A 27,063-nucleotide genomic window follows, 5' to 3' on the forward strand; every position below is an offset into this window, starting at 1 on the left:
ACTTGCAACAGAATGACATGCAAGGCAGAAGTTCTGATATTTGACAAATAACAAATAATAAGCCCAGACCAGATGGGAACCATCCTGGACTTCCATGATAGCTGGCTCTAAGAAAGGAGGCTGGTTAATAGCCAAGTTATATCAGCTGTTTTGACACCCAAGGCAGGTGTTCATGTTTTAGGAAATGTAATATCCATAACTATAGAAATCTTATGAAAGAAAAGCATAACATACACACTCAGAAACAAATCTCAATCCTAGTACATTTGATCACAAATAATTGTGTGGGAGTGCTGGGTCTTTATCCTTTTGGGTGCCAGGCTTCTGTTGGAGTGCCGAAAGTTAGCGGAAGCTACAGTTGGAATTTGGATGCCAGCATTCTGACCAAGTTTAAGACAAAGGGAACTTTAGCAAGTTTGCATTTTGAATTTGGTTATTTTGTTTGGTACCAGCCTCATTCACTTTCCATTCCCTGTTCAATATGTTATTCCTTAACCTGCAAAGCTCACAAGTGTTTGTCAGTAAGTTCTGCAAGTTGTATTTTCAGTAAGATAGTTGGTGATGGCAGCTCAGTTTCTTTTAACAACTTAAAAGGACTTTGGAGAGGTCTGTTTAAGGCTGGTTCCTCTGGCAACTTGGGAAGAAGGTGGCTCATGTGGCTGGCTGTTCAGGCACTCGGGTTTTTTTTTTTTTTTTTGAAGAGCGTTTTCTCCAGTTATACTGAGCCTTTTTGGCCCTTGAGAACAAGGTCAAGGTGAGCATGAGAGCAACGAAGAGGAGCTGCCCCTCCAATGTTTTTCACTTAAAAAAAAAGTGCCCTGCTCAGGATTTTGATATCAACAAAGTTCTTCAGAGTCAGTCACGAGAATGTGAGAAAGCAACCATCAGCTCTGGGTGGCTTTCAGGCTATAAATTGATGCCATGGTCACTTTAATAAGGAATAATAAGGACTTTAGGAATAAATAAGACTATTATCTTTTAAACCACCAGAAAATGTTTGATGTAATCCCATTGATTTTTAATACTTTTTACCTTATGAAATTATGTTTTTTATTTTAAATATGTTTTTATGTTAATTTTGTTTGAGGGTATCAGTCTTACTGTTTTAAGTGTTCGGGTCTTAAGTCTTTAGGGTGCCAGGAGAGACACTGTAGGTCATGAAAAAGATAGTGTCCATTTTTTTATTTATTTATACACATTCTTTTTTCTTTCAAATGACAGGGTGCATGTTTGTTTTGGTTTCAAGCACTAACTGCATCCTGCATATCAGCTGAGGTCCAGACTTTTGGAACGCTGGGCCCCGTGATGGTCTCTGTTTTGTAGGTGAGGGAATGTCCGCTAATGGGCAGAGGCAAGGTCTGTGTCCACCTTTTGTTATCACTGGTCTAGCTTTCTGTTTTTGTTTTTTCTTTTTTCCTGAAACCTGTCCTGTGGAAAGTGTGTTTCTCTGGAAGCAACATAGCTATGAAAACACCGCCACCATCATCCAAAACAAACTTCTGGTGAGGTATGTTCAGGGTCCAAGTTGGAATTGGCCAAGAAACTCAGTGTAGTTTGTAGTCCATCATCAATTTTGCTATTCAGTGAGTGAGAGATTTCATCACTCTAACAATTTTCGCAGCATGGGAAGATCCCATCCTTTTATCAATCTTCAGGATGTTTCTAGGCCCTCAATAAATTACATAGGAAAGAATATTTGTCTACTTATCACTTCCCTTTAAGCTGCTAGCCTCCTTCTCCAGAATGTACCCAGACTATTGCAGGCTGCAGTAACCTTCTCATCCTTCCTGCTAGAGGTTGGCTTTTTTTTTTTTTAAGTAAAAGTCCAGATAGTAAGTATTTTCAAACTTGTGAACCATATAATGTGTTGCAACTACTCAGGCCAACAATTGTAGCATCAGAACAGCTGAAAACAGCCACAGAGTACATCGAAGTGAATGTGTGTGGCTGTGTTCTCATAAAACTTTATTTACACAACTGGTGAAAGGAGCTGGACTAGGCTCTGCAATTAGCTTGCTCACCCCTGCTCCACACTAAAATAATTTGTCAGTTATTTGGGTTATCTCAATATTGGTGTTTTTATTTAGTTGGGAATCTCTCCTATTGTTATGTAAATTTTCATTTGTACATAAAGAATTTATTACACACCCATACTTTTTTCAATAAGTATTTTTTATTTTTTCATTGCTTTAAGTTCCTTTATCCTATCATCGCCACACTGGTCTGAAAGTTATCAGAATCTGGATTTTGAAATGTGCTGTGATTAACTAACCAGAGGAGCTGGTTGAGCAAGAGGCAAAGGCATTTTTTCCTAACAAACCACTTAGTTTTGGGATGAAAATTTGTCCGAGATAAAAGATTGCTTGCATTTGGCTTGAAAAGGCAAGTCCTCCCATATAGCAGAACAGTCGTTGTGGAACGTCAGCTAGGAGATTGGTGCTTTTCTGAAACACCTGTGTAGGGTTCCTCGCGTGAGTGAGTGGTTATATTGCTTTTGTGTCCTGGCTATTCCTGCATGTCTGAGGGAGATTGCTAGGAAGATAACATGGGGCAGGCTTGTTTCTAAAATAGACCCCACATGGCTGGCAGCTTGGAAAGAACATGCATTTCTATATAGTCCTTCAAAGGTGAGTGAAATTCTAAATCCATGTTGATTTAGAATGAGGAGAAACCATTTCTGGCTTAGGTGGAGATCAGAAATCAGTTAATCACCCTTTTCCATTGAATGGGGGCATTTTGTGATTGAATGATAAATCAGGAGATAACTGGTAAGAATAAAGCGAATTCTGTGTTTTTCGGGTTCTTCATGTTAATATTCTCCTTTCCCGTGATCTCTGTCAAGAATATGGGTTTTAATTATGCTGTGTGTGTGTGTGTGTGTGGAAAGGGGAGAAAGGAAAAGCCTTGGTCTGCAAGGTGCTTTGGAAAGAACAGAGGAGAGAGAACTAAGGCTAGTTTGTGTGGCCAGCGTGTTTCTTGCGGGTCAGAATAAGACCTACAGAAAAGTGACAAGGAGCCCCACTTGTCTTCCTGTTTTTGTCACTAGGAATGACTGACATCAGAAGAGCCAAGGGGTGGAAGAAAGATTTGAAAAGAGCCAAATGCATTCCCCTTGCTTAGATGGTGACTGATAGCAACCTGGCAATGATCAAGCTTCTGGATAGCAATTAATGTTTTCAGAGTGCCTTGCAATTGGGTTTATTAGTCCACCCGTCACAGCCGCCACATGAAGCTAATTGAGAGACCTGTCCATTTCAGCACTGAGGACAAGTGACTTGCTGAGGGTCAGGCAGTGGGTAGCTTATGGAGCTCATTAGTCCCTGGGTCATTCTTCTCTTGAGTAGGCAAAACACTTTTTACTTTAAAAAAAAATATATCTCTAGCCAGCCTTGAAAAACATCTTATTACTGGTTAGTTTGGTGGTTTCCCAGAATGATACTACAGTAAATATTGTAATTTAATTTTTTTTTCTTTTGAAAATTTGCCTTTCCTAAAGCTTCATGATGTTGCTTTTCAGAATTTCACAATCCACTCTTCAGAAAATGTTAGCTGTGCATTTTAAAGTTTAGCCAGGCCCTTCACTCAGGTAATGCTCTCACAATGTTGGCCCGTGAGTCCTTCACCCAGAAACTGCAGGAAAATAAAAATTTTTAACCAGGCAAACTTGGTTTGCGGCATTAGCTGTGGTCAAAGTTTGTATGGAGGGTTTAGGGAAAAGTTTTGAAATTCCAGTTATTTATGCTATCCTTTATGCTCAGAACTAGGCTAGATGAAAGCAGTGACCTTGCGATTTTGAAATGAAAACGTTTACATTTCTTGCGAGATTGGTACAGGGATATTCATTCAATGGGAAGTGATCAGTGAGCTGCTACTGCTTTTCTTAGTAGAACCAAAACAAATCGTAATAAATGTAGAATGGGATTTCTTTAGATCATGGGAAGATGATGTCTTGGCCATTCATTCAATATTTTACTCCTCAAGTAGTTTTTGTGTCTGTTGTGTACAGATACTGTTTTAGACAATGAGTATACAGCCTTGTATAAGAAATTTATGTAGCTTACATTTCAAATGGTGGATCATTATTAAAAGTATATAGTACCCGGGAATGTTGATCAGTATGCAAAGGCAAAAGCCGGTTACAGATTGGAGAGTGACTGGAGTGACAAGGTATGTTTACATGAATTAGAAAGGCCCACTGAGGTAGTGACATTTGAAGGGACCTGAAGGAAAAAAAGAATATGGCTGGAAAGGAGTATTACAGGAAGCAAGAACAGCAAGGACAAAGCTTTGTGTAGGAATAAACTGGTCACGTTTGAGGGAACAGGAGCAAGAAGGCTAGTGTGGCTGGGACAGTGAGTGAGATAACAGTAACAGGAGATGAAGTCAGACAGGCAGGGAACACAGCCTGTAGGCTTTGTGGACAAGGTCAAGTGTTTGGATTTAGGTCTGAATTGGTGGATAGCCATTGGAGGAATTGAGCAAGGTTGCCATAGCATCTGTTAACATTTGTAAAAGGTCACTGTCAATGTTGGACAGAGGAGATAGAGGCAGGGAGAGAGTACAGACATGGGGACACTCATTAGGGAGCTAGCCTGGTATTCTAAGAGGGCAGATGGCTGCTTGAATTTAGTGGTAGGGTGGAGATGGTGAGGAGAGGGATTGGACTCACAGTACATTTTGAAACAGAGCCGAGAGAGCTCTATGACAGACTGGATGTGAATGTAAGGGAAAGAGACCCTGTATCACGTCACAGGTTGGGCACTACAGGAACTTTGTGTGGACTGTGCGATGAGTGGCATCCCTGCGTGGTTCAATGTGGTGGCTCTAGAAGGAGTCAAGGATGACTCCTTGGATTTTGATCTAAGCAGTTACATGATAGGTGTTGCTGTTCACTAAGAGGGGGAAGACTGAGAGGAGCAGATTAGGAGGTGCGGGGGAATCAAGCCATGTTTTGGGCATGGGAAATTTGAGATGTTGGGCACCTCCAAGGAGCTGTCACATACAGGGTTAGGTGTACACATCTGGAACTCAGGGCAGAGGTCGGGTTGGAGATAAAAATTTGGAAGGATAAATCTCCATGGGGCCGAATTAGGGCTTCCTGTAGAGTGATGAGGAAAACAAAAGGTTCTCGGGCTGTACCCTGTGACACTCTGAAACAGGGAAGGAGAAAGGAGTGCGGTGCAGAGAGGGAGAAGGAGGCCCATTTTACATTTATATCTCAATCTCCCAGATTTTGTGGATGATCTTTGAACATATTTTCTGTACTAATTATTCAATGCTGCTTTATGTGTTACTGTTTTAACTCTCTGATGGGTCTCAGACTTACCTTTATGAAATTATTTGCCTAAATGAGCATATATAAGTTTGAATCTAAAAATCTTATTTCTTCATGAATCATTATATTAGGGGCTAGGGCACAAATAAATATATTTTGAAATCACTTGTTTTTTTTCTTACTAGTAAGAGTTATTTGTGCAAATGAGCTCATGTTTTCACGATGCTTTCTTGCGCACTCTGACAGTGTTCTCACTAATGGAGACTTTGTTTCTCCCACTGGTGATTGTCTTGTGACTACATGTGTAGAAGCTACATTGCCCAGATCACTGTGGCCACTCATGCTTTCATAAAGCTCTAAGTGCAAGGTTATAGTGAATGCTCCAAGATGGAGCTTCCGACAAGTGACCTAGGTAGAAGTGCAATCTAACAAGTGGCTGTACTTACCTTGTATTATTAACAAGTCTCCTAGAGAGGTAGCTACCCTTGTATGAAGCTGACTCTGTCTCTGTGCAACTCTCTCTTACCTTGACCTTCCTGTTTGGTGCTGGAGCTTCATGTACTGGAAGACTGCATGATGAAACTGAAGACCCTTCCTATCGCTAAAGCCAGGGCAGCAAACACCACCTCACCATGCAGCATTTCTTAGTCAACTCGACAAGTATTTATCTTAAATAGGTGTTTAGTCCTTAGGGCTCTGCTTCGGTACATGTCTTCTGTTGGGCTCTGAGGGAATGCCGAGGTATTTAACACAAGCATTAATCGGCTCTGCTCTGCCATCTGAACGCAATGCTGATCAGCACGACTGTTTTGCTTTTGCATCAACACCAGCAATTCAGCTCGGTGCCCTGACTGACTCTCAGTCCTACTCGTGTCCCTTTCATCCCCACTTTGTTTTAATGAGCCCAAGACCTAAAAGTATTGAGATAAAAGTATTCAGATACACGGTCAACTTTTACTACTGAATGTAAACTTGATTGTTGTCATTTTTCCCCTTACAAGTTTCAGTGTTTCTCACTGGAAGTTGTATGGTTAATAAGAGGTAAGAATTAAGCACATAAACTGACTACCTGGAAGCAGAGTGTGCGTAAATCGAATTGTCCACATTTCCTACCTTTTGTTTCACAGCTGTTTTGTACCAGGCCTTCCTTGTTCTTTGTCTGCTGTGACTCTGGCTACAGAGATAGACGGGGTATTTGCTGTCTTAGCCCTTTCAAGATATTCTTTCCTTCCTGGAGTTTGCCCTCTCTAATTCTTGTAAAAAGGCTATTTTTTGGGGGGGGGGGGAGATCTATATATACCTTCAAGTTTTACGTGCAGTCACAGATATTTCAAAATTACTTTCCTTCTGAGAATGTTATGTTGTTTGAGCACATATTTTTCTTTATGGCATGAAGTTAAAATCATTACAATTTTTGCAAACTCCCTTTATTTCACATGTCAGAAGAGACCCATTTGTATGGGTATCTGTGAGAAAGATGATGTAGGGCTTCATGAATTGTTAAATACTTTTTTGTTCTTGATTTTAAAATCTGATGAAAGAGTTAGATGTATTACTTTTCCTGGCACTTCCTGTCCTGGTGAATGGCCTGACCACTTAGCTGGTACCCAGCCAGAAAGCTGGGAGTGTTCTGGGTTCTTCTTTAACCTCACTGCCTACATTCATATAAACATTAGGGCTTGTAGGGCTGTGTCTCTTAACCCATCAATATTCTTTTCATTCCTTCTGCTGTTGTCCAGTGTAGGCAATCAGTTTTCACTTGAACTTCTTTGTTGATATCCTAACTGGACTTCCTCCCAGCTAGTCTTGTCCCACTCAAATTATTCTCTACGTTACTGGAGTGGTCTATGAAACACAAATCAGGTCTTGCCACAGCTCATACTTTAGTATTGAGTTAATTTCAAAGCCTTCCTAGGGTGTAGAGGGTCTCTGCTCTGACTCCCTCCTTTCCTGTCAGCGGCAGTGTGCCAACTCCCCTCCCTCACATTCTAGGCTCATGGTCATCTGAACTTCTATTTCTCTAACAAGACAACTGTCTAAACCCAAGTTCCCTGGATTTAAGCTCCTTGCCGCCTCTACTGTGACCCCATAGATCTCAATCTTAGCACTTCTTAGGCATAATGAACGAGGGGTGAGAGAATAAATACTACCTTCTAGTTTCCTTAGCTGGGTCCAACGATATATTCATAGATTGGCCTATGCTTCATGTTAAGGCTAATATATCTTTAGGTGATAATTTATTTTTTTACTTTCACCACTTGATGTTTGCCATTGCATAACGATTTTGATGGGAATCAGCATATACTTTAAATTCTTGTTAAATTGCTAAATTCTCTCTGTCCTTTTGGTCTGCTATAATCCTTAGTGTTCATTTCAGTTATCATTTTAACATACTTGAGCTTCGTGGTAGTGTTAGAAATAGATGGAAATGATTCAAGATTTCCCAGATAGATTTATTTTGCTAGAATAATAGTAATTAGTGAGAGAAAACAGTGGTGGGAATTTAGTCTATGTTTATGTTATACAGACTTGCCAATACGGAACAACGCAAAAATGTCAGTTTCACTTATTTCAGGCCATTTTAGCACTCTAGGAGTGTGCTTTAGTTACTGGACAAATAGTTGAGTACCTGCTAATTACTAAGTACACAGGTAAAGCATTTATACAATTATTTTTGAGATGCCAGAGGAGAAGTCCCAGTCTCACACGTTGATTATGATAGTCCATTAATATATCATGTTTATTGAGCTACTGTTATGTTGCTGGGACAGATAGGGTGCTAGTGTTTGTGATTACAGAGATAATAAAAGCCAAGTGCAATGAACTCCAGGAGCCCCAGAATATATATTTAATAGTACTGTAAAATGTGATAGGGCTTAACATGGAGCTATGAGAACGTGTTGTCAGCTCACATAAAGTAAGTGGTCAAGGTAATTAAACCCGTCTGTTAATTAATGAAAAGTAAAGTTCACAGGATCATGACTTATCTACAAAGCCATGAGGGAAGCAAGTTTTCTAGATACCTATTCCAGGAGAAGAGAGAGAGAGAGAGTGAGTATGAATTAATAAGGAACCAGAATTGAAAGACTGACATCCTGGATCACACTAGTATGGGACAAAAAAGCATGAGATGCAGAAAGGTCTCACTGGAACCCAAACCCAGAGAGAAGAAAGAACAGGAAATAGACTGTTCTCTTGATGAAATAACTGTATTGACCTGGGGCCCTCCTGTGTTTCATTTATAGCATGACTCATACAGCATTTCAAAATGAGCTGTCACTAAGTGTTGACAGTGACAATTCCTTAGCTATTGCCTAAGGAATTCCAAAGGCAAAATTCCTTTGGGTACACGTCTCAGAGTTCTTGGGACATTAGTAGAGAGGCAGACTGTATGTAACTGTCCCCACCACAGTTATGTGCCTGGTGTGGAGAAAGCCAAAGGAGCACAGAGCTGATGGTGTGCACCAGTTCTTCTGGCTCAGTTATTAACTCTAGCACACTTCAGATCCCCCCCAGGATCCCCTGGCTCTCCTTGTGGCCCCAGGAGCTGCATGGTGAGTAGACAGGGCAGAAGGAGACCTTCAGGGCTCAAACAGAAAACCAAAATCATTATGTAGTTCAATAACTGAAATAGCACTAGGCTAACTCTTAGTCTGGGTAGATATTAACACGTAGGGGGAGTTCATATTAGCTAGTCTTAATATCCTTTAATTGACAGTGCTTAAGAGAGTCCTCACATGTAGGAGGAGCTTAGTGATTGAGAGCTGTATGACTAAGACATGTTCTCAGGAGTCCTCCAGCTACTGAGGAGACATGCCTGTAAACAGACCACACTACCTTGAGCCACGTGCGGAGGAGACGTTGGGCGCTGTTCAGATCCAGATTTCTGTCTTTCCGATTTGCCCTGTGCATGTCACACAATGCTCTCACCTGCACTGGGCTGTTGCTTCATGTGGCAGAGCCTCATTTCTCTTCCCTGACAATTTTATTCTTTCCTAGTGTGTCTGCCCAAAGTTAAGTGCAGACTCTTTACCTGTTCTGTTGCTAAGAAAGCTTTATTTTCTTCCGTAATCTCCACAAATCAGCTTCTGCCAGTTGTAGTCTCTGTGGGATGGGTGTCCTGGTTTCCAGGGTGCTGCAGAGGGCTGCGTCTCCCCACTCAGCAGTTTGTTCTTTCGACCACTGCCCGTACTGGCCCACTTTGTATTCTCATCCTGCCAGTGTCGTTGCAGTAGGATGCTTTGGATATTTTTAATTCTTTTCCTTTTGTTAGAAAGAGTAATTTCCTATTGGGGAGTGGAAATATGGACGTCTTTATACTTAGACCACTTGAGGGCTGAAGCTTAGAGCGTTTTCTTTAAAATGATTACAAGCTCCAAATCATGTAGACGATTTGTCCACATACGCAAAATCTGTGCTGGAACTGTCAACAGAAATATTGCTTTTTGGTTTTCCAAAATAGCTTTCCCTTTAAATCAGGCTTTCTCAGTTCCAGCGCTGTCAACATTTGGGGCTGTCCTGTGCACCGTCCGATGTGCAGCAGCATCCTTGGCCTCTCTGCCCACCGAATGCCCATAGAAACTTCACGGTGCTGATGACTAAAAATATCTCCAGACGTTTCTGCCAAATGTCCCCCTTGGAGGGCCAAATCACCCCAAGTTAAGAACTGCTATAAATAATACACGTCCGAAAAGAAATGGACAAACAAGCTATACAATGGATTGACAAGCAAAGCAAACACATTTATGACTATAGCAAATACGTATAGAGCAGTGATTTTCAACCAATGTGCTGCAAGAGACACACAGTTGTGCCACAAGAATTTTTAAAATATGCAATACCTGACTATTTAGTTAAGGTGCTGACCTCTTTTCCCTTAGGCTGTCAAATTAAAAACTGACAGCAGCCAACGCAAGAATAACCATCCAGTGTGAATGGATCAAAATTATACCTGTTATTTTTGTCACAATGGCAAAAAAATATATTTTGGGGGTGTGCAGCGGAATTTTAGTAATTCGTTTCTTGTGTGCCATGAGATGCAAAAGGTTGAAAATAGCTGTTATGGGGTGTTTTGTGTGAGCCAGGAACTGTTTTAAGAGCTCTTTTCATATAAGCAACCAAGCTCATAGAGTGAGGTATTATTGCCTCATTATTACCCTCCTGTTACAGATGAGGAAACTGAGGTACAGAAAGGTCATGCTGTTGCTAAGCATCAGATCAAGAATCTGAACCCAGGCACTGTGACCGGAGAGTCAGGAGCTGCACTTACTGGGCTTCTCTCTCAACAAACGTTCACAGAGCCTGGGATATTATCTCTCACAGGCGCTTAGCAAATATTTATGTGAATAATAAATGAATATCTATAAATTTAGGGAAGTAATGTTCTAAATCAGTATTGAATAGATTCTTAACGTTAGTTAAATAAAAAAATAAGCTTTTCTCTGAATACAATCAATTAAATATTCTCTGTTAGAGCAAAGCAGAGTCTCTTGGTGTCACTAAGCCCATTCATAGGAATCTTCGGGGAGAAGTTTGTCAGGGTGACCTTTAAGTCACTTCTCATCTGAGCTCTGATTCGTGTGGTACTGCAGGTCTGCAAAATGTCAGAAGGCAGGCTGGTAAAATTGAACAAAATATTATTTTCTTGATGAGATTAAACAAACCATCTGCTCTTGCCTTTTAATAAGGAGAGGCTGAATTCATCCTCTCTCTTAAACTAGGTGTGTGTTCTGATGAGGTATGATAGTTTGACCTACCTTCAGGACTTATAAAAAATTAAACACCTTTAACTAACAGGAAACCACTTTAGCCGATCAATTTTCAGACTTCCATAGTCGGCTTCCTATAGTAGATAAGAGGACTGAGCTCTAAGGTTTCTTACAAGTGCACTGTGTCTGATCTATGTCTAAACAGGAAGCCTGTCCCTGGCCAGGTGGCTCAGTGGGTAGAGAATCTTCAGATACTCTAGGATTGGATACCCTGTCAGGGCACATACAAGGATCAATCAATGAATGTATAAATAACTGGAACAACAAATCAGTGTTTCTCTCTCTCAAATCAATAAAGACATAAACAGGAAGCCTGCATTTCATGTAATAAAATACAAAAACAGTATTCTGTTATTCCTGATTAAGATTTTTTAGTATGCATGTTTATAAGGCTAAAGTATGGAAACTTCCAAAGTGCTAATTAAACTAATGTTACTAAAATAGCAGTAAATACAATATAAATAACTAGCAAGAAGACAGCTTATTTACAATAGCTTCATGCTGTCAGTTGTTTTAAAATTCATATTGTGAATTCTAAGTATTTTTTTCTGTGAGACTATAAATAAAAAATTTTTTTGTTTAGATGATCTCTTAAAAAATCAAATGGCTTCATTTTTTTCTTAACTCTTTAGAAGTCAATTATTTTCAAGATACCACTATAAAATATCCTAAATCTCACTTTTCATGGAAGCTTTTCCAGATGTGATGTGGCAAGAGGGGGATAGCAGAACCAATATGTTTAGCTTCTTCACTAATATGAAGGGACTTTATTTCCTGGTCCAGGCTGGTGCTTACAATATTAGAATTCAGGATTACTTACCTCCTGGTAAGTAATTATAAAGATTACAGGTTACCTTCTGGTAAGTAATCTGTAATTTACCATTCCCCACCCCAGTTTTGATGCAGAGCATTACTTTGCGCTTGGCATTTGGGAGGGACTGTCCTGATATCTACAATAATTTGTGGGTTACATTATGCACCCGAGTACTAAATGAGTAGTCAGATTTCTATTGGAATGAGAGGGTTATTCAGGCATTCTTTTTCATAAACATCAGATTTTGAAAAATTGCAGAAAACAAATCTAAGCAAAATAGTATTACTAGGAAAATAGAAAGTGACTTTCTTAAGGTTGTTTGGACGTATTCTCCCAAATGAGGGCCAGAATCTGGGTTTCTACCATTTTGAGCTTCAAAGTTGCCAGCAACAATTCCAAGCACCGAGTCACTGAGGCTTGTATGTTGTTGTGGTGGTGGTTTTGTTGTTTTTTCTTTAGAAGCTGTCCTCAGAAAATAGTGTGATTGACATTTGTAGAGCTAGCAAAGAGCTAAGCTTTCGTTAGTATATAAATACCATTTGGCTATAGTTTATTTGAAGGTCAGAAATGATGGCTGTTCCAATATGCTTTTTTAAAAAATTTTATTTTTTTATGTAGTTATTTTTCAAGTACAGTTTTTTGTCTATTACTCCCACCCCACCCCCTCCCCCGTGCTCTCCCCTCCCTCCCATTTCTACCCTTCTTAGTTGTTGTCCATGTGTCCTTTATATATGTTCCTCTAAATCCCTCCCCTATTTCCCCTGAAATTTCCTCCCCTCTTCCCTCTGGTCACTGTCAGCCAATATGCTTTTGCAAGACCAGTATTAAAAAACAAACACACAAAACATATTGCCAACATAAGTGGAAGTCAATAAGCCTGATTCTAAAAGAGTACCTTTTCCTTTTAAAATGTTTGTATCATCAAGTAATTTATTCTTTCCCCCAAATCTGGTCCGTGTTTATTGCCCCCTCTTATGAGATTAATTCTATACAATATATATAAATGTTTAACAAGAACCTTTTACAAGATACTAAAAAAGCATTTTGTGTGCTTTTTGAAAGTGGGAAAATATTGTATGTTGTCTACATAATAACTATGTGGCTGCTCTTTTGAGCTGCTTCTAATTGGTTGTAGGTATTACCTTAGATTTCATGGGTATGATAAATTTTGTTACAATGGAGAGGTATTGAGATTTAATCTCACTACACACTAAGGAACAACGGCAGTAGGGATTCTAATGTTTTGCCCAGTTGCTGAATCTGAAAAATGTAAGATCTGAGAGATGTGGAAGTCATGGAGAGAACCAAATCCTAAAAAAAGTTAGAACTTATTTCTAAAAAAAAAAATGCATTACTCATAGATCGTCTCAGAAATAGAACTATGATGACTGGGGGAGAGGTGAATTTTATGCCATCGATCATATTATAAATTAGACACTGACATAGGAAATGATGGCAAAAAACCAATGTTCAAATCGGTGTTGCTTTGATAAAACAATCCTTTGTGGTCCATGTGCAAATATATAATTTTCTCTGTTCTGTGTGAGGAATATGTGATTATATTTCATAGATAACTGGTACTGCTTTTGTAGATTCATCACGGAGTTTTGTAACAACTGCTGATCATCACTGCTCCTCATTTTTACTTCGCTTTAGACATTTTCTTTATTAATTCAGCCTCCAAAAGTTACAGAACAGGAAAATTAGACCATTACTAATCTCAGTGGGACACATATTTCTAGAGAAGTAAAATACTGTGTTCTCATTTTTTGTCTGATAAAATTAAATATGTAGACACTTGAGCCTGTTTTGTGAACTTTTCATATTATATTTTAAAAATTCTTGGTATTCCTTAGGACATAGCATTCTTAGTTGAAGGCAGCAGTGAAAGTCGGCAGGAAGGCGAAATTATACTCAAGTTCATTCTGGTTCTGATAATTTTAACAGAATTACAGTTTTTCATGGGAAAAATGAAATTTAGGAAAAATTTTTTTTCAGTTTAGTTATGTGATATCTCTAGTTCCAGGTAGTTCAGAAATTTGTGGGGTTAACTTGATTAGTAGACATTTTGATAGCTATGTATATGTCCCATGTAAAACATTTATTATGACACATTAGCTCATACATACAGTATGGCACAAAAATAGGTTTACAGTTGTGAGAACATGAAACCGTTTGGCCTTGTATTATTAATTATTGTATTATTTTCCACATGAACAGCTGTAAACTACCCCCCCCCCCGCCCATGTTTTAAATGTGCAGGTATTTTGCTGAGAAATGGAATCAGCATCAGGTTTTGAGTGCCATTGAATGTATCGACCCAACTTGTGTTTCTTACCAAAAGGGGACTGTGCTCCCAGATGCATTTCAAATAATCTCTGTTGAGTTCTGAAGTTACACTGCTCTAAATACTTGGAAGACTTACAGTATTTCTCTACTTCTCAGAAGTCAAACCCACAAAATAAAGTTGTCTTAGTTGTTCTTTAACTTTAGCATTATCATCTACCACTTTGTGATAGTTTGAGAATTAGTTACAGCTTTGCCAAAAACTTACTTTAAAAAATCAGTATTAGCTCCAATCCACAGACTTGAGTTTGTTTTTATTTTATTTTTTCCCTAGTTGAGGTGCATGTTACAGCTTGCCATTGTGGTCATTGTGGTTCATTTCATTAAGCTTCTTGTTCTATCTGCTTTCTTGAGACTTGGGAAACAGTATTTTTCTGAGTGATTGTACTATATTGTTCCAAATATAAGGCCACCCAGAATAGAAGGCAACCTCCAACTAGAAACAGCTCAAATATGGAGAAAGGCTGGGGGCCCAGAGCCCGGCGGGTCTTGCAGTGGTGGCAAGGGTGCCGAGGAATAGGACGATGCCTGCCCACTCTCCCGGTGAGTGAAGATGAGTCAGCTGCTGCGTTTGCTTGTGCGTAACCAGATGACTTCTGCTGCTAGAGGAACAGTTATACTGGGGGGTAGAAAACAAGTCTGTATACACGAATAGAAAGTTTTCGTGTGTCTAAATCTGGGGAGGGAACTTGGAGTAGGGTCTTTCATCTCCTAAAGGGTCATCTCTAGTCTTTATTTCCCCCCTGAACCTGAGGGTGAAAGCTGAGTTACCCCAAACACTGGAGAACAAAGGTAGCCTGCACCTTTCATGAAAAGCAGATTCAGAGGTCAGTGGCCATAAAAATGAATTATCAGACACCGCCATATGTCTCTTGACTGGGCCAGAAAATTACTCCCTGCCCTTTCAAATTGACACCGACCCAAGAGGCGGTGATGCACTGGATCACATGCAGCTTGAAAACAAGCCACTCTGAACTTGGGGTCGCATTTCCAAATTCACAATGATTTTCCTCTTTTTAAATTCCTTGTCACCTGAAGCAGCCAAGTTACAATTTAAATACAAGGGCTTAATCTTATTGAAATAAACTTTAAGAGACTTTAAAATAATTCGTTTCACTCAGTAGCACATTTTGAAAAATATTTCAGTGAAAACATACTCGTCAACAGGGAGTATGTATTGACTGAACCTAGATAATTCTCTGATTCTACTAAGCACGCAGAAATGTAGACCTGTATAGTAACTAGTGAGACGTGTTAGAATGCGGTGCGTCCCTCTTTTACAATCTAGACGCTGCTCAGCACCGGTTGGTGTACGCCTTTACTGGGCAGTTGGCTACCTTTGTGCCTTCACAGAAACCGTATAAACCATGAATCTTGATCCTCCCTGTGATTATTAGTCCATGGCTCACAAAGTGAATTTGAAATAAACTTTAATTTCTCAATGATAAATTTCCCCCACGGTGTATTTCCTAGTATAACCCTTACTATTTTTCTATTATTTATTATTCTAAGGAAACTTTTAAAATAAATGAATATTTCTTTTCTGAACAGATTAAGGTAGAACACGACTCCTCTTAGATTTAAACAATGATCCATTGTCCAGAGGATTTGGTTTAGGGAAGCCTAAACCATCACTGATTTTAGAAATTTTCTTAAACCAAAACTCGCTGAAATATACAGGCCCCATTTCCATGCAGATGCAGACTGGGATTGATATGTCTTCCATTTGGTCCAGGAGGGGGTGCCTTGAAACGGAGGGCTGGGCAGGAAAGGGTCTGAAAAGAAGGACTGGAAGGAGGGTAGCCCGCCGGGGAAGGATCATTGCCTGCAGAGTTAGATGACCAGTCAGGAGGAGGACAACCCTGTATGGGTGGGTCCTAAGTGAGAGGGTTGAAGTGTGCTCTGTGCAACCTCAGGGGCCTTTCATAAGAGTTCAGAAGGGTGGTAATGGTAGGGAAAGAGCCTCGTACAGGCCTAGAGCTATGCAGGGGAGAACTTCCTTTGTAATTCCATTTTGGAAGCATTTCCTCTCTACAGAGGAAGAGGGCATCCAAAATTTGGTAGTGGGGTTGAAGGGAAGGTCTGCCCAATCAACCAATTTCAGATAGTTCCCCTTTTATTGTTTCTGTCTACTACTATTATGTCTGATTTGCTCTTATTACAAATACAGGGAAACAAATCTTATATTTTTTGCCTGGGATGGGGGGAGGTTGGAGCTATTAATTTCAGTGGCCACAGAGGACAGAAGCTGGAGAGGTCACCTAAATGTCATTTTCCATGGCTGCTAGTGAGGGTGGGACAGGGCCTGGTTTGTTTCCATAACACTTTGAGCAAGGATATGAATGTGGCCTTCACTGGCTTGTGCTGTGGCAAGGATACCTTCAAGGACATGGGGAATGACAGCAACTGGGAAAGAGAGAAGATATTCCAAATTGCTGCATTTTAATTTTTATAAAATGAATGGGAATAGTCAGTGTTTTTAAAAGTAGCACCATTTGCATAAAACCCCTACCTAAAACTGTTTCTGCACCCAGCCTCTCCGTCCCATCCCTAAAATGCACAGCATCAAAGCTGTACTCTCCTACAGACGCTGGAAAATAAATCTTCAAAACCAGTTATTTCTTCTCTTCGTGAGTCCACACGTGATGCTCCTTCTCAGGATCTAGATACATGGAGCCATTATTAGCCTGTTAGGCATGAAAACCATCTATCTGTAGGCTTGCTGATGGACAGAAATGAAAATCTCTCTGGCCCCCTGGATGTACCGATCACCGTAAAAACAGGTGTGGAAATTCCCAGGGGACTGCTTTTTTGGGGAGGGTAGAGCACTGCTGCTCTTTTTCTTCCCAGATCCCTTAGACTTTCTCCAGGCAATCCCTAGAAGAGGTAGTTTGCATTTTTACTTTTTTCCCATTTCCTGTTTGGGTGACTATGACTCTCACAGGTCAAGAGCAATCATGCCCGGTTCTGATTTCTCACCAGCTCAGGTGCAGAGTCACTAAACTGCAAGAATGTAATTTCTGATCTGTTTTGTTTTTCATTTCAAAAAAAACACACCAGAAAATAAGATTTTTTTCCTTAAATACTGATTAAATCTCTTTGGAATATGTTCCACTCTAGGTCTCCCCTCAAAGAAGCATTTTATAAGAGTGTCTCCCATGCAGGAAGGAATGTGATGTGCCTGCATTTTCTGAGACACATGGAATATGGCATCTGTCTTGCTGAATGAGCATGTTTAACTCAGCTGTGGAGTAACTCATAAAATTCCCTACTCTTATCTTTCAGTTTCAGAAATCATTCTTGAAATGTTTAATGGCCATTCCTTAGGGGGCATTACTCTCCCTGGGAAATCAGAATTGACATCTGGACATGCATAGAGAGAGTTCTTAGTTAACTTTTCTTGCTGGTCAAGCAGCAAGTGTATTCCAATTAATAGGTTGACAGTGTTGTAGGACAGGCTTGGAAAACAATGAACTAAATGGCTAATTCTCAGTTGGCAGTGAAATTGAATGACATCTATACAGTTATAAACGACTTTTGTTTTAATAACAAAGTTGTTGATTTTCTACTAAGGGTTCTTTTAGGTTGTCATCGGGGGCTGATGGGAATAACAGTTCCCCCAACTCTCCAGCTAGCTTCAGTGGACATACCACACCTTCTCAGCAGCCTGAACCCGTGGTACATTCTCTTAAGGTAACCAACCAACTGTGTACAACCATCTATCAAGAAATTCAGTCGTGTTGTGGTTTGTTTGCTGTAGTCTAGTAGTCCTCACAGTGTTGTTTTAACCATATATACTTTATTTTTGACCCCTGATGGTGTAACGCTCTCTTAATTTTTGAAGTATGATTTTAATTTTTTCAAATAACAATGGATTTGAGTACTTATGGTTGAATCTCTACTGTTATCATTTTGTTTTGAGTAATGTGATTCATTATCTGCATCTAGTTGAAGTCTGGTGTGCATGTATATATTCATGTGTGTAAAATATTGTTATAGGTATTGATGTGCAGTGTCTGTAGCGTGGATGTCTTTAAATACAGGCCAAAGTAAGGAAGGACACCATCTTTTTCTTTCTTCATGCAAGTGAAATACATTGTGTAATTTACTAAAAGAAAGTATTGAAACAAAAACTTACTCCATTCCCCACTAAATAGAAATTTGGTCTTCAAACTCTAGTTGAAGTTCCTTTATAGAATATTAGATATATGGTCTTGCTCATAAAGCTATTTTATTTTTGGCTTTTACTTCAAATTCTGCAATGACTTCAAAACCCACTTTAACCCAATGGTGAAAATTTATTTAATTTTCTTTACCAATGATGAGCTTTCCAATAAGTATTATTAATAATAAGTACCATAAGTAAAAATAATAAATAGTGTGAGTATTTAAGAGACAGATGCAGGCAATAAAAATCATCTTAAAATGGAGACAGTTCCTTGAAGTTTTATCACTTTCCAAGTATGAAACACTGTCCTTCATTTTCTCTATAATCCCTAACATGTAGCCTTGATGAAACTTTCTGAGCCATAAAGTAGGCAGAGCGCTTCAGTCTTGCGCCTGCCACATGGGTTTCACAGTTTTTCTAATGTTGTTTTGAATTTGAAATGATTCATTAACAGACCAAACATGCATTCTTTTGGAGTGGGCCATACTTTCCCTGCCATGCATAAAGCAAATAAGTAGATGAGAACTTCAAAATATTTTTGATTTGGATGATTCAGTTTTAGCAGATTTAGCTCCCTCGTTTTTGCTTGGCTGTCACTGAGATTAAATAAATTTGCCTTTCCCAAGTCTAAACTGCGGATGAAGGCAGGCAACAGAACCATGCTGTGTATGGTGGCAATGCACTTGACATTTCCTGTCTTGGTTGGGATAATTTCCAAAGTGAGCAGCTGAGAGGAATTCATGGAGGGTGCACTGGAATGCGTAGTGCTGCCCTCTGTCCCGTGGGTGCTGGTTTAGCCACTCAGACACACTTGCTGTCTGCTATAGCCTTTGACTGCTGCTTAGCATGAATAGCATGTTAAATGTGCTGTTACTTTAGCATAAACCCGAAAAGCATTTTAGAAATGAAAAAAATAAAGAGAGTGGCCTCAATCCTGTAGTGTTAGTGTCTGCACATACTCCCAAAGCAACACACTGTCCTACATTTCAAATTGAACGCTGACTTGGCCTGTTGCCATATTAAATGGCAAGTGCAGTTTAAATCAGACTGGCATACTGCAGTCTTTCCTGAATTTTTCAAGTCAGCTGTGCTTGTATGGGCTGAAAGGAAGAGGCAGACAAGGAAGAGCTCTTCAGCTTTCTCTGAATTCATTCTCTAATTTTTATATAAAATTTTCTCTCCAGAGAGGATGATATTATGCTATAATCAGAACATGTAAGTGTCCTCACTTGGCAGACGGGTGATAGTGAGCAACTGAAGTACCTTTACCGGATAACTGGAGGTCTGAAATGCAGAACATGTTTACTTCCATACGTTAACTGCGTCTGAAACAGAAGTGAGCGCATAGTCTGTGGGAAGTGCATCTTAAGGCTACCTCAGGGTAAAGCACAGTGTAGTCACTCAGAAGGTTCTGGTTTTAAAAGCCACCAATCTAGACCAGATTTGTAGCATATGATTTTTTTTCTGTTCTGATAGAAATCATTGGAACAATGGCTCAGTTTCTTCTGATAGATTAAAAAAATCCCCTGGGATTTAATAACTGGTCATGGTTGGGGGAAGTGTTTGGAGTCAGTGTGAGAAATTAGCTCACTTAAAATAACACCTCATTTTTCTTGATTTAAAATTCATGATAACGATTAATTGGAGCTTCATTTCACTTAGTAGGAATTTACTGATTTGATATACACTTCTCTGAGGTGCATTATAAATTGAATTCATAAGTCAATGAGCTTGTTCCAAGAGTTAAGTTTTCTACAAAGATTCACTGAGAATGTGAACTAACTCTATTCTGAGTTGAGTAAAAAGGTGAGGCTTTCATTCACTATTATATCCTACACATACAAAGTATTATCTACATGGTAACAATGGCTAGAAGTTTTGAGTTAACCAGAGAGTAGTTTGTGAATTAGGCTATTTATAGCAGGATCGCACTCTGGTAAACATCAGTATAGTCTTCCTATATATGGATTCAACATGAAGGTTCCACTTCATGCTTAAGTCATTTATATTGGCTCAGCTGTTCACTGGTGTTAATTCTCAGGTGACATCTTTAGGTGTGGTGTCACTAACATTGACCATGAGGACAACAGAACAAGGAGGTTAGCAATATCAGGGTGGAGTCTATAGGAACTTTTAGGAAAAGCATTTATTTTTTAATGCTACATTAATGCTTTGGTGTATCAGCAGACAGGAAAATGACAAACAGCACTCAAAGCCTAAGCTCTGTGCTATGGAAAGTACTGACATGAAAACCTTACATTTTAAAGGAATATTAGTTTCTATTTAGCAGTAATTTAGAGAAGTGGAATCTAAACTTGTTTAAAAGCATGTCATCCCTATATACTTTGCTCTAATGAAAAATATTTAAAGTATTGCTCAGATATTCTCACTATAAGGAGTCAGTGTTTCTCATTGCTATCAATGAACTGTCTCCATATTCCTTTCCTAGCCAGTGAGAATGTCCAGGCAAGAGCTGTGAGGTCGGTAGTGTTAACGTTAACAAAAGTTCTTATGTACATATTGCTGAATTCTGACCAGTTTCACCATCACTGTCATCCTTTTAGTTACCTTTTCTATAGGCCATGTCTACATATCATTTGGGCTGTTTGGTATATAATTAATTATATTGCTCATTTTCACAATGGAGCAAGAATTACTGACTAAATCATTGACACAGGTTATCTTAAAGACCCAATTAACTAAATGCATCTAATTAGACATTAATAAATTCAGTCGACTCCTAGTGATGCAACAGATTGCTGTTAATGACCATTTGAAATCAAGTAGAATTGATTCCAGATCAATTTCACAACTATGAGCTCTTTTAAATGATTTTGGCATATGCATCCACTCTGATATGCAGACATGGAAAAAAACTAAAGGTTTTACAAAGTGGAGCTCCTTGATGGTTTTATTCTATAACTAACAAGTTTTTTTTCCGTGTGAAATTTGCTTTTCTTTTTCAACAAATCCAGGTCTTGGATGTTCAGGAAACTATAGATCGTCAACAGGGTAAAGAGTATGAACATGACCTTAGTGAGACAGAAAAAGCTATAGTCAGAGAAATGTGCAATGTAAGTTTAATGTGCTTTGTTGTGTATTCTGTGTTGAAAGCCTCATCATAGCTTAGTGATTGCTTTATGAATACCTACTTTTAAAAATGCTGGTCCACTGCCTTATTTACATGAAAATAAAATCAACTCCCCTTGCTTTTTTCCTTTAGTATTTTATGATTGTGTTAATAAAACCGCAATAAAAATATTCCAGGTAAGCAATAATCGGGCAGTACATTCCAGAATTATGAAAGTTTCTAAATATTATTGTCTAAAATGTGTTACTAGTTTTGCTCTAGTAAATGGGTTTCTGTTTCATACTTTTGAGAAGTTTCTTAAAGATAAGTGTTTTAAAAACTTGCAGTAAAGGACACAGACTTCTTTGGGTTTATTTGTAACTGTACTTGGGGGGGCAATCCCCTTCTTAGCAGGTAATATTTGCTGGGTTCTTCATGCCTATGGTACGTGTGCTTCATGTCATGCGAAGTAGTACCTTTACCTTTCAGTTACTGACGCAAGCCCAGAACACAGTGACAGGAGAAAGACACATAGACACTGTCTGTGAAGTCCGAGGACTGCGGTAGAAAACTGACACACTATTTTCATGATACAGATCCTATGTGGTTTGAAGTTTGTTAATTTGACTAAATTTGAATTATTTCAGTAACATGCATGTATCATTTAATCAAGAATATAACTGTAAATCTTATTAAAAGCTAAATGGAAATATAATATTGTAGAGGAACATTTATTAACAAAAAATCATGGAAGATTATTTTATTCTAATATTCTTTGTCCATTAGGATATAAAAATTGCTTAGAAATACCCTTAAGCTTTAGGCTATTAGGACCTGATATTCTCAGACATTTATCAATCTCTTTGAGGTCTTCTTGGAATCCAGTAAGTGTTACAAAGTCCCATGGGCATTTTATATGTGCTGGAGAAAGCATTTTTGTTTCCTGCTTGTTTGTGTGGTGGCTATTTTTCCTTTGCAACACTTTCCAAGTTATATTTTTTCTTTTCTGCATATGTTTTTGTCTGTTCTCAAAAGGTCATTAGTTTTAGATGGCATGCTTGCCTAAATGCATCATTGTTTACTTTCTGTAGCTTCTTAGCCTGTCTTTGAGGTTTTCAATTTGAACTATTTCCCCCAGAGAAATTTAGGAATGCACATTGCTTCTCATCTTTTGACTGTGGAATGAGAAAGTTCAGACGTTAAGAATTGTAGAACTAGAGGCAGCCATAGAGGTCATCCCCTGGCGGGTCTCCGAAGAGTAGCTAGTATGTGGCACTCCTTTATAATTCAGATATCTGGGTATCACCCCAGACTATGGGCAATTTGGATAGGAACGACTGGGTAAGAGCCCCACACTCACTTTTATGTTTGAAGAAGTGAAGATCCTGAAATTTGTTAATTACTCTAATTAAGTCATTGGGTTGGCCAAAAAGCCCATTACATTTTTTCCGTATGATGGCTATAGTAGTGCTCAGTTGTCTTTAACTTCATTCAAAACAGTTGTTAGATTGTGTTGTGACAGCTGTCATATCAGGATGCATAGGAAAAAACACCAAAATTGGTGAACTTTTGTGCAGCCATTTTAATATTGAAGATGGAAGAACATGTACAACATTTTAGCATATTATGTTTATTATTTCAAGAAAGGTAAAAATGCAACTGAAATGCAAAAAAAATTGTGTGGTGTATGGCGAAGGTTCTGTAAGCGGAAGAAATGTTTCAAAAATGATTTGCCAAGTTTTTTGGTACTGTTGACATTTTGGTCATGTAATTCTTTGCTGTGGGGGCTGTCTTATGCATTGGAAGATGTTTAGCAGCACCCCTGGCCTCTACCCACTAGAAGCCGATAGCGGGAGATAGCTGACACATTCAGACTATCCAAATCCGTAACATTACTGGTGAAAATGAAAAAATATGTCTTTTATTTTAAGGAAAAAACTAAATGGACTCTTTGGCCAAGTCAATACTTGCTGTAATCATTCTCAAATGAGCAGAAGTATACCTAGGTATCCTCTGAGGACAAGCTCTCTCCACTTTCCCTAGTGTTTTTATTGCATCTTTTAAAAATTTTGGATAAGAGATTTCTAGACATTAGAAAATTTGCTTCTTAATCACAGAAGAGACCTACTAATGAATTCTATCTTGATTAGTTTATATTGATATATATTGATCTTTTGGTTTTCCTATATTTCCGAAAGTGCTTCAAAAGGCCACATGCACTGGTATTGTTACTGGTTTTCCCTATAGAAGATATTTTCCTGAAGCCACAAGCTTGCCCTCCCTGTTTGTCTGTAAACGTTCTCTAGGAAGCCTTTTTTAACTGCCCATTATATGAACATCGAAAGCACAAAGTAAATACTGGAGAATAAAGAAAAATTTCTTAGAAATAAATACACTCCTAAGAAACAGTAAGTCTGTCTTTTTGTATTAATAGTTTCATCTTAGATTCCTCTGTTTGACTCTCATAAATCCCCCGAGAACAGTTGACATACCTGATGGGTCATCCAGGACAGTCTCAGACATCAACCTGTTCTTAGTGAACAGGTCACTACTCTACCTTAGCATCCCTGGCTTATTGCAGAGCTCCACGTGTTTCACCCAGAGCCCGTGGCAGTTGACATTTGAGTACTTGAAGAGAGGTTTGAGTTGTAACCATCTAATGCTTTGTATCTGTGATTCTTTGAGATCATGAATTTATCCTCTGCTTCTAAACTAGTTTAAAATATCCTGCATAGATGTTACGATTTTTACAATTTAAGGGCTAGACAGGGGTGCTACCTTGGCTTCCTGATTAGATGTTTGTATCTCTTCACAGTCAGTTTATTAATTCCCTTGTGCACAGCTATGCCATTCCTTTCCAGATAGTTAGGGACCATAACTACAACTCTCTTCAAAGACAGGACATTTCGGCCACGTCATAGTGTCTGCTAAAACACAGAGACTAATAGCTGTATTGGCTTACAAATGAAAGTAGACAGACCCCTGTATTATTCTCACTGGGTTCTCTGGAGTATCCACTCTCTTGAAAAGAAAAGCAAAACAAAGAAGCACAGTCAGTGAATCATCAAAGAACCAGCTGGTTTGTGTTCATGTTATAGCCATGTACATTATTGTGGAATTAATCTGAACATAATTTTTTATAGTGAACCTCTCTGAGAGGGTTCACACATGAATGTTACCATGTGTGTGTACACTCAGTAACTATATTGGTATATCATTGGTGAATTCAGTAGTTTTACTTTATTCTTAATCTCACATTTCCTGTTGTCCCTCTAAACTGGCCCAAATTTCAACACGCTGTAATTGTATCTAGTTCACTGATTCTTGAATTTATTCTTATCCTTTCCCTGCTTTGTGTTTTGGTAATCTAAGAGATTGTACTGTTTGGCTGCTAAAATTTATGATTGAAGCCCCAACTCTGCAGGAAAAAGCAGGGAAATTTACTAGTGGCCCTAAAGCCATCCTCTCAGGACTTAAATAGCTCAAGATCAAAGTTTCTTTATTTTCCTTAGTGGATGGATTAAATACTTTGATAACCCATGTTAGAGAAGTATAATATAGGAACCAGGATGATTTTCTTAGGGGTCCTTAATTCTAGATACACATTAGAGTCACCTTGGGAGCCTTTAAAAAAATTTAGATGCTTGTGCCTCACCTCCTCCAATGCAGTCAACCTCCAAGGGTAGGAGTTACTGGTCAGGGGTTCCCCGGGTGCACAGTGTGCAGACAGAGTTCAGTATCACTCATACAACTAGAGTAAGTTGGCACGTCATTTTTTTAATGTGGACCCTGATTTCTAGCAAAGCCTAGTGGTCCCATCAACTGAGTATTTTTTGCACTTTAGAAGCTTGCACCATATTTTATTTCATTTGTGTTTGAGCTCATTCATGTGGGTATTTTGTCTCTTGTCTGCACATTCCTCTTTACCCTCTCATAGATGCCCCTTAAACACTCATCTGTTTGTGGAAGAGGACAATTAAGATGCTTTTCTTTTTTAAAGGTTGTGTGGAGGAAACTTGGAGATGCTGCAGGTTCGTGTCCTGGAATTAGGCAGCATTTGTCTGGAAACCAGTACAAAGGACCAATGTGAGAAACACTCTTTCAAACATGAGATCACCACTGCCAGAATGAGAGAAAGGATGAAGGAGAGAGTGGATTTCCACAAACCTGAACTCATGGAGTGATTGTACATTGCACATATTTCCCCTCTAAAAACCTTTAGTATAACTAAAGCTGTATTTTATGTCTCTCGCTTTGATGTCTACAGCAGTCAATTTCAAACAAGGTAACTTTGAAAATCACCATTTTGGTACCAATATTTTCATGAGAACTGAAACGTTGTTTTGACTCCTGAGATCTAAGATTGTAACCGGGAAACAGGAATGGTTGGAAAAGCGCAATGGAGCCTCCGTGGGTTTGATTGAGTTGACGAGTTACATTTAATGGTGACAGTTTGCTACCACATTGTATTGAAGAAGAGGTATCTTCCAGCTTCCCAAGTTTGAGAGTTGAGTACCTATTTCTTGTATTTAGTCAACAGAATACTAGTTCCTGATGCATAATTTAGATGCAAGGTAAGATTAGGTTTCTGGGAATTTTTTATTTTATGTTTTAGTTTTGAGGTGCTAAATTACCACGTAAATTCTCCTAATCACCTGTGGTAGCAAGACTTTGTAGAGTGCTTATCAGAGAGTACCTTTTGTTTCAGATGATCAAAATAAATGTATTTTTTTCTTTTAATCTTGATGTATTTTTCATCAAGACACATTTGGGAACATGTCATCCTCCACATTCACTCATGTTAATACCAACTATCTCAATTAAGGGACAAGCAAACATACTTTTTCTAAGTGTTTTCAGCTGTGAGACATCAATTTCTACAATTTAGTTTCTAGACATGCTATTATATTTAATAAACTTCATGTAAACTTTAAAATATTGCACTGCATTTATGAAATGCTTTCTTTGACTACAGCAGCTATCTGATGTTTTATGAAACTGACGCATGCCCTTCATTATTGAGGCTAAAAGCTTTGTTCAGATTGCTTGAGGTCTGAAAAAGAGGTGTGCTGGCTTTGCTTAGTTTAGTTTATTTCTTATTTTCGGTATATATAATACTAGACCGTGTGTACTGGAAATGCTCTATGATAGGTATTTTGTGTTTATTCAAATGCAGTGATAGTTTCTGTATGAATGTGCAAGAGGCCTGTGACAGAATGCTGTTTTTACTGTAGTTTAAATGTAGGAATGCAACAATTCCCAGTTTTCAGATTTCTTCTATCTATGTTACTCATATTTGCTTCATAGCAAATGGACTCTGTCTTTAAATGGACTCATTACACAGTTTATTAATTGTCACTGGTGAGAAAATTGTTATAGTTTTTAAAATGTTATTGTGATGAAAAACCATAGTTTTTAAAATGTTATTGTGATGAAAAACCAACCTTCTGTTTTCAGAAAATACTGAGTTAATTTAGTATAGAATAACCTTATTATCATAATTGGATTACCATTTAAGCCTATCTTTTATTTTTAAAAGAAAATTGCTTGCTATATTTATACCTTCTCTTGTTAGAAATCTTTCATCCTTAAATTGTTGTATTCCTACACATCAAAGACATT

At 38.6% G+C, this 27,063-nt stretch overlaps 1 protein-coding gene across 7 annotated transcripts in view; it reads left to right on the forward strand.

Annotated features, from left to right (window-relative positions):
• Positions 1–26,844, forward strand: part of CCDC85A (coiled-coil domain containing 85A) — a 167,288-nt gene extending 140,444 nt beyond the window's left edge. For 2 of the 7 annotated variants that reach the window (XM_037047956.1, XM_037047958.1), the window contains one exon: positions 25,442–26,844. In XM_037047956.1, coding sequence (XP_036903851.1) covers positions 25,442–25,531 — 90 coding nt within the window. In that variant the 3' untranslated portion in view covers positions 25,532–26,844. Of the gene's footprint in view, positions 1–14,611; positions 14,747–17,776; positions 17,897–21,346; positions 21,633–25,441 lie in introns of those variants that run through there. The other 5 variants (XM_037047959.1, XM_037047961.1, XM_037047960.1 and 2 more) reach the window with 5 other exon arrangements.
• Positions 26,845–27,063: the final 219 nt, after the last annotated feature.

This window comes from Sturnira hondurensis, unplaced genomic scaffold (assembly GCF_014824575.4).
Source record: "Sturnira hondurensis isolate 20B ecotype Veracruz unplaced genomic scaffold, ASM1482457v3 Scaffold0006413, whole genome shotgun sequence".
NCBI lineage: Eukaryota > Metazoa > Chordata > Mammalia > Chiroptera > Phyllostomidae > Sturnira > Sturnira hondurensis.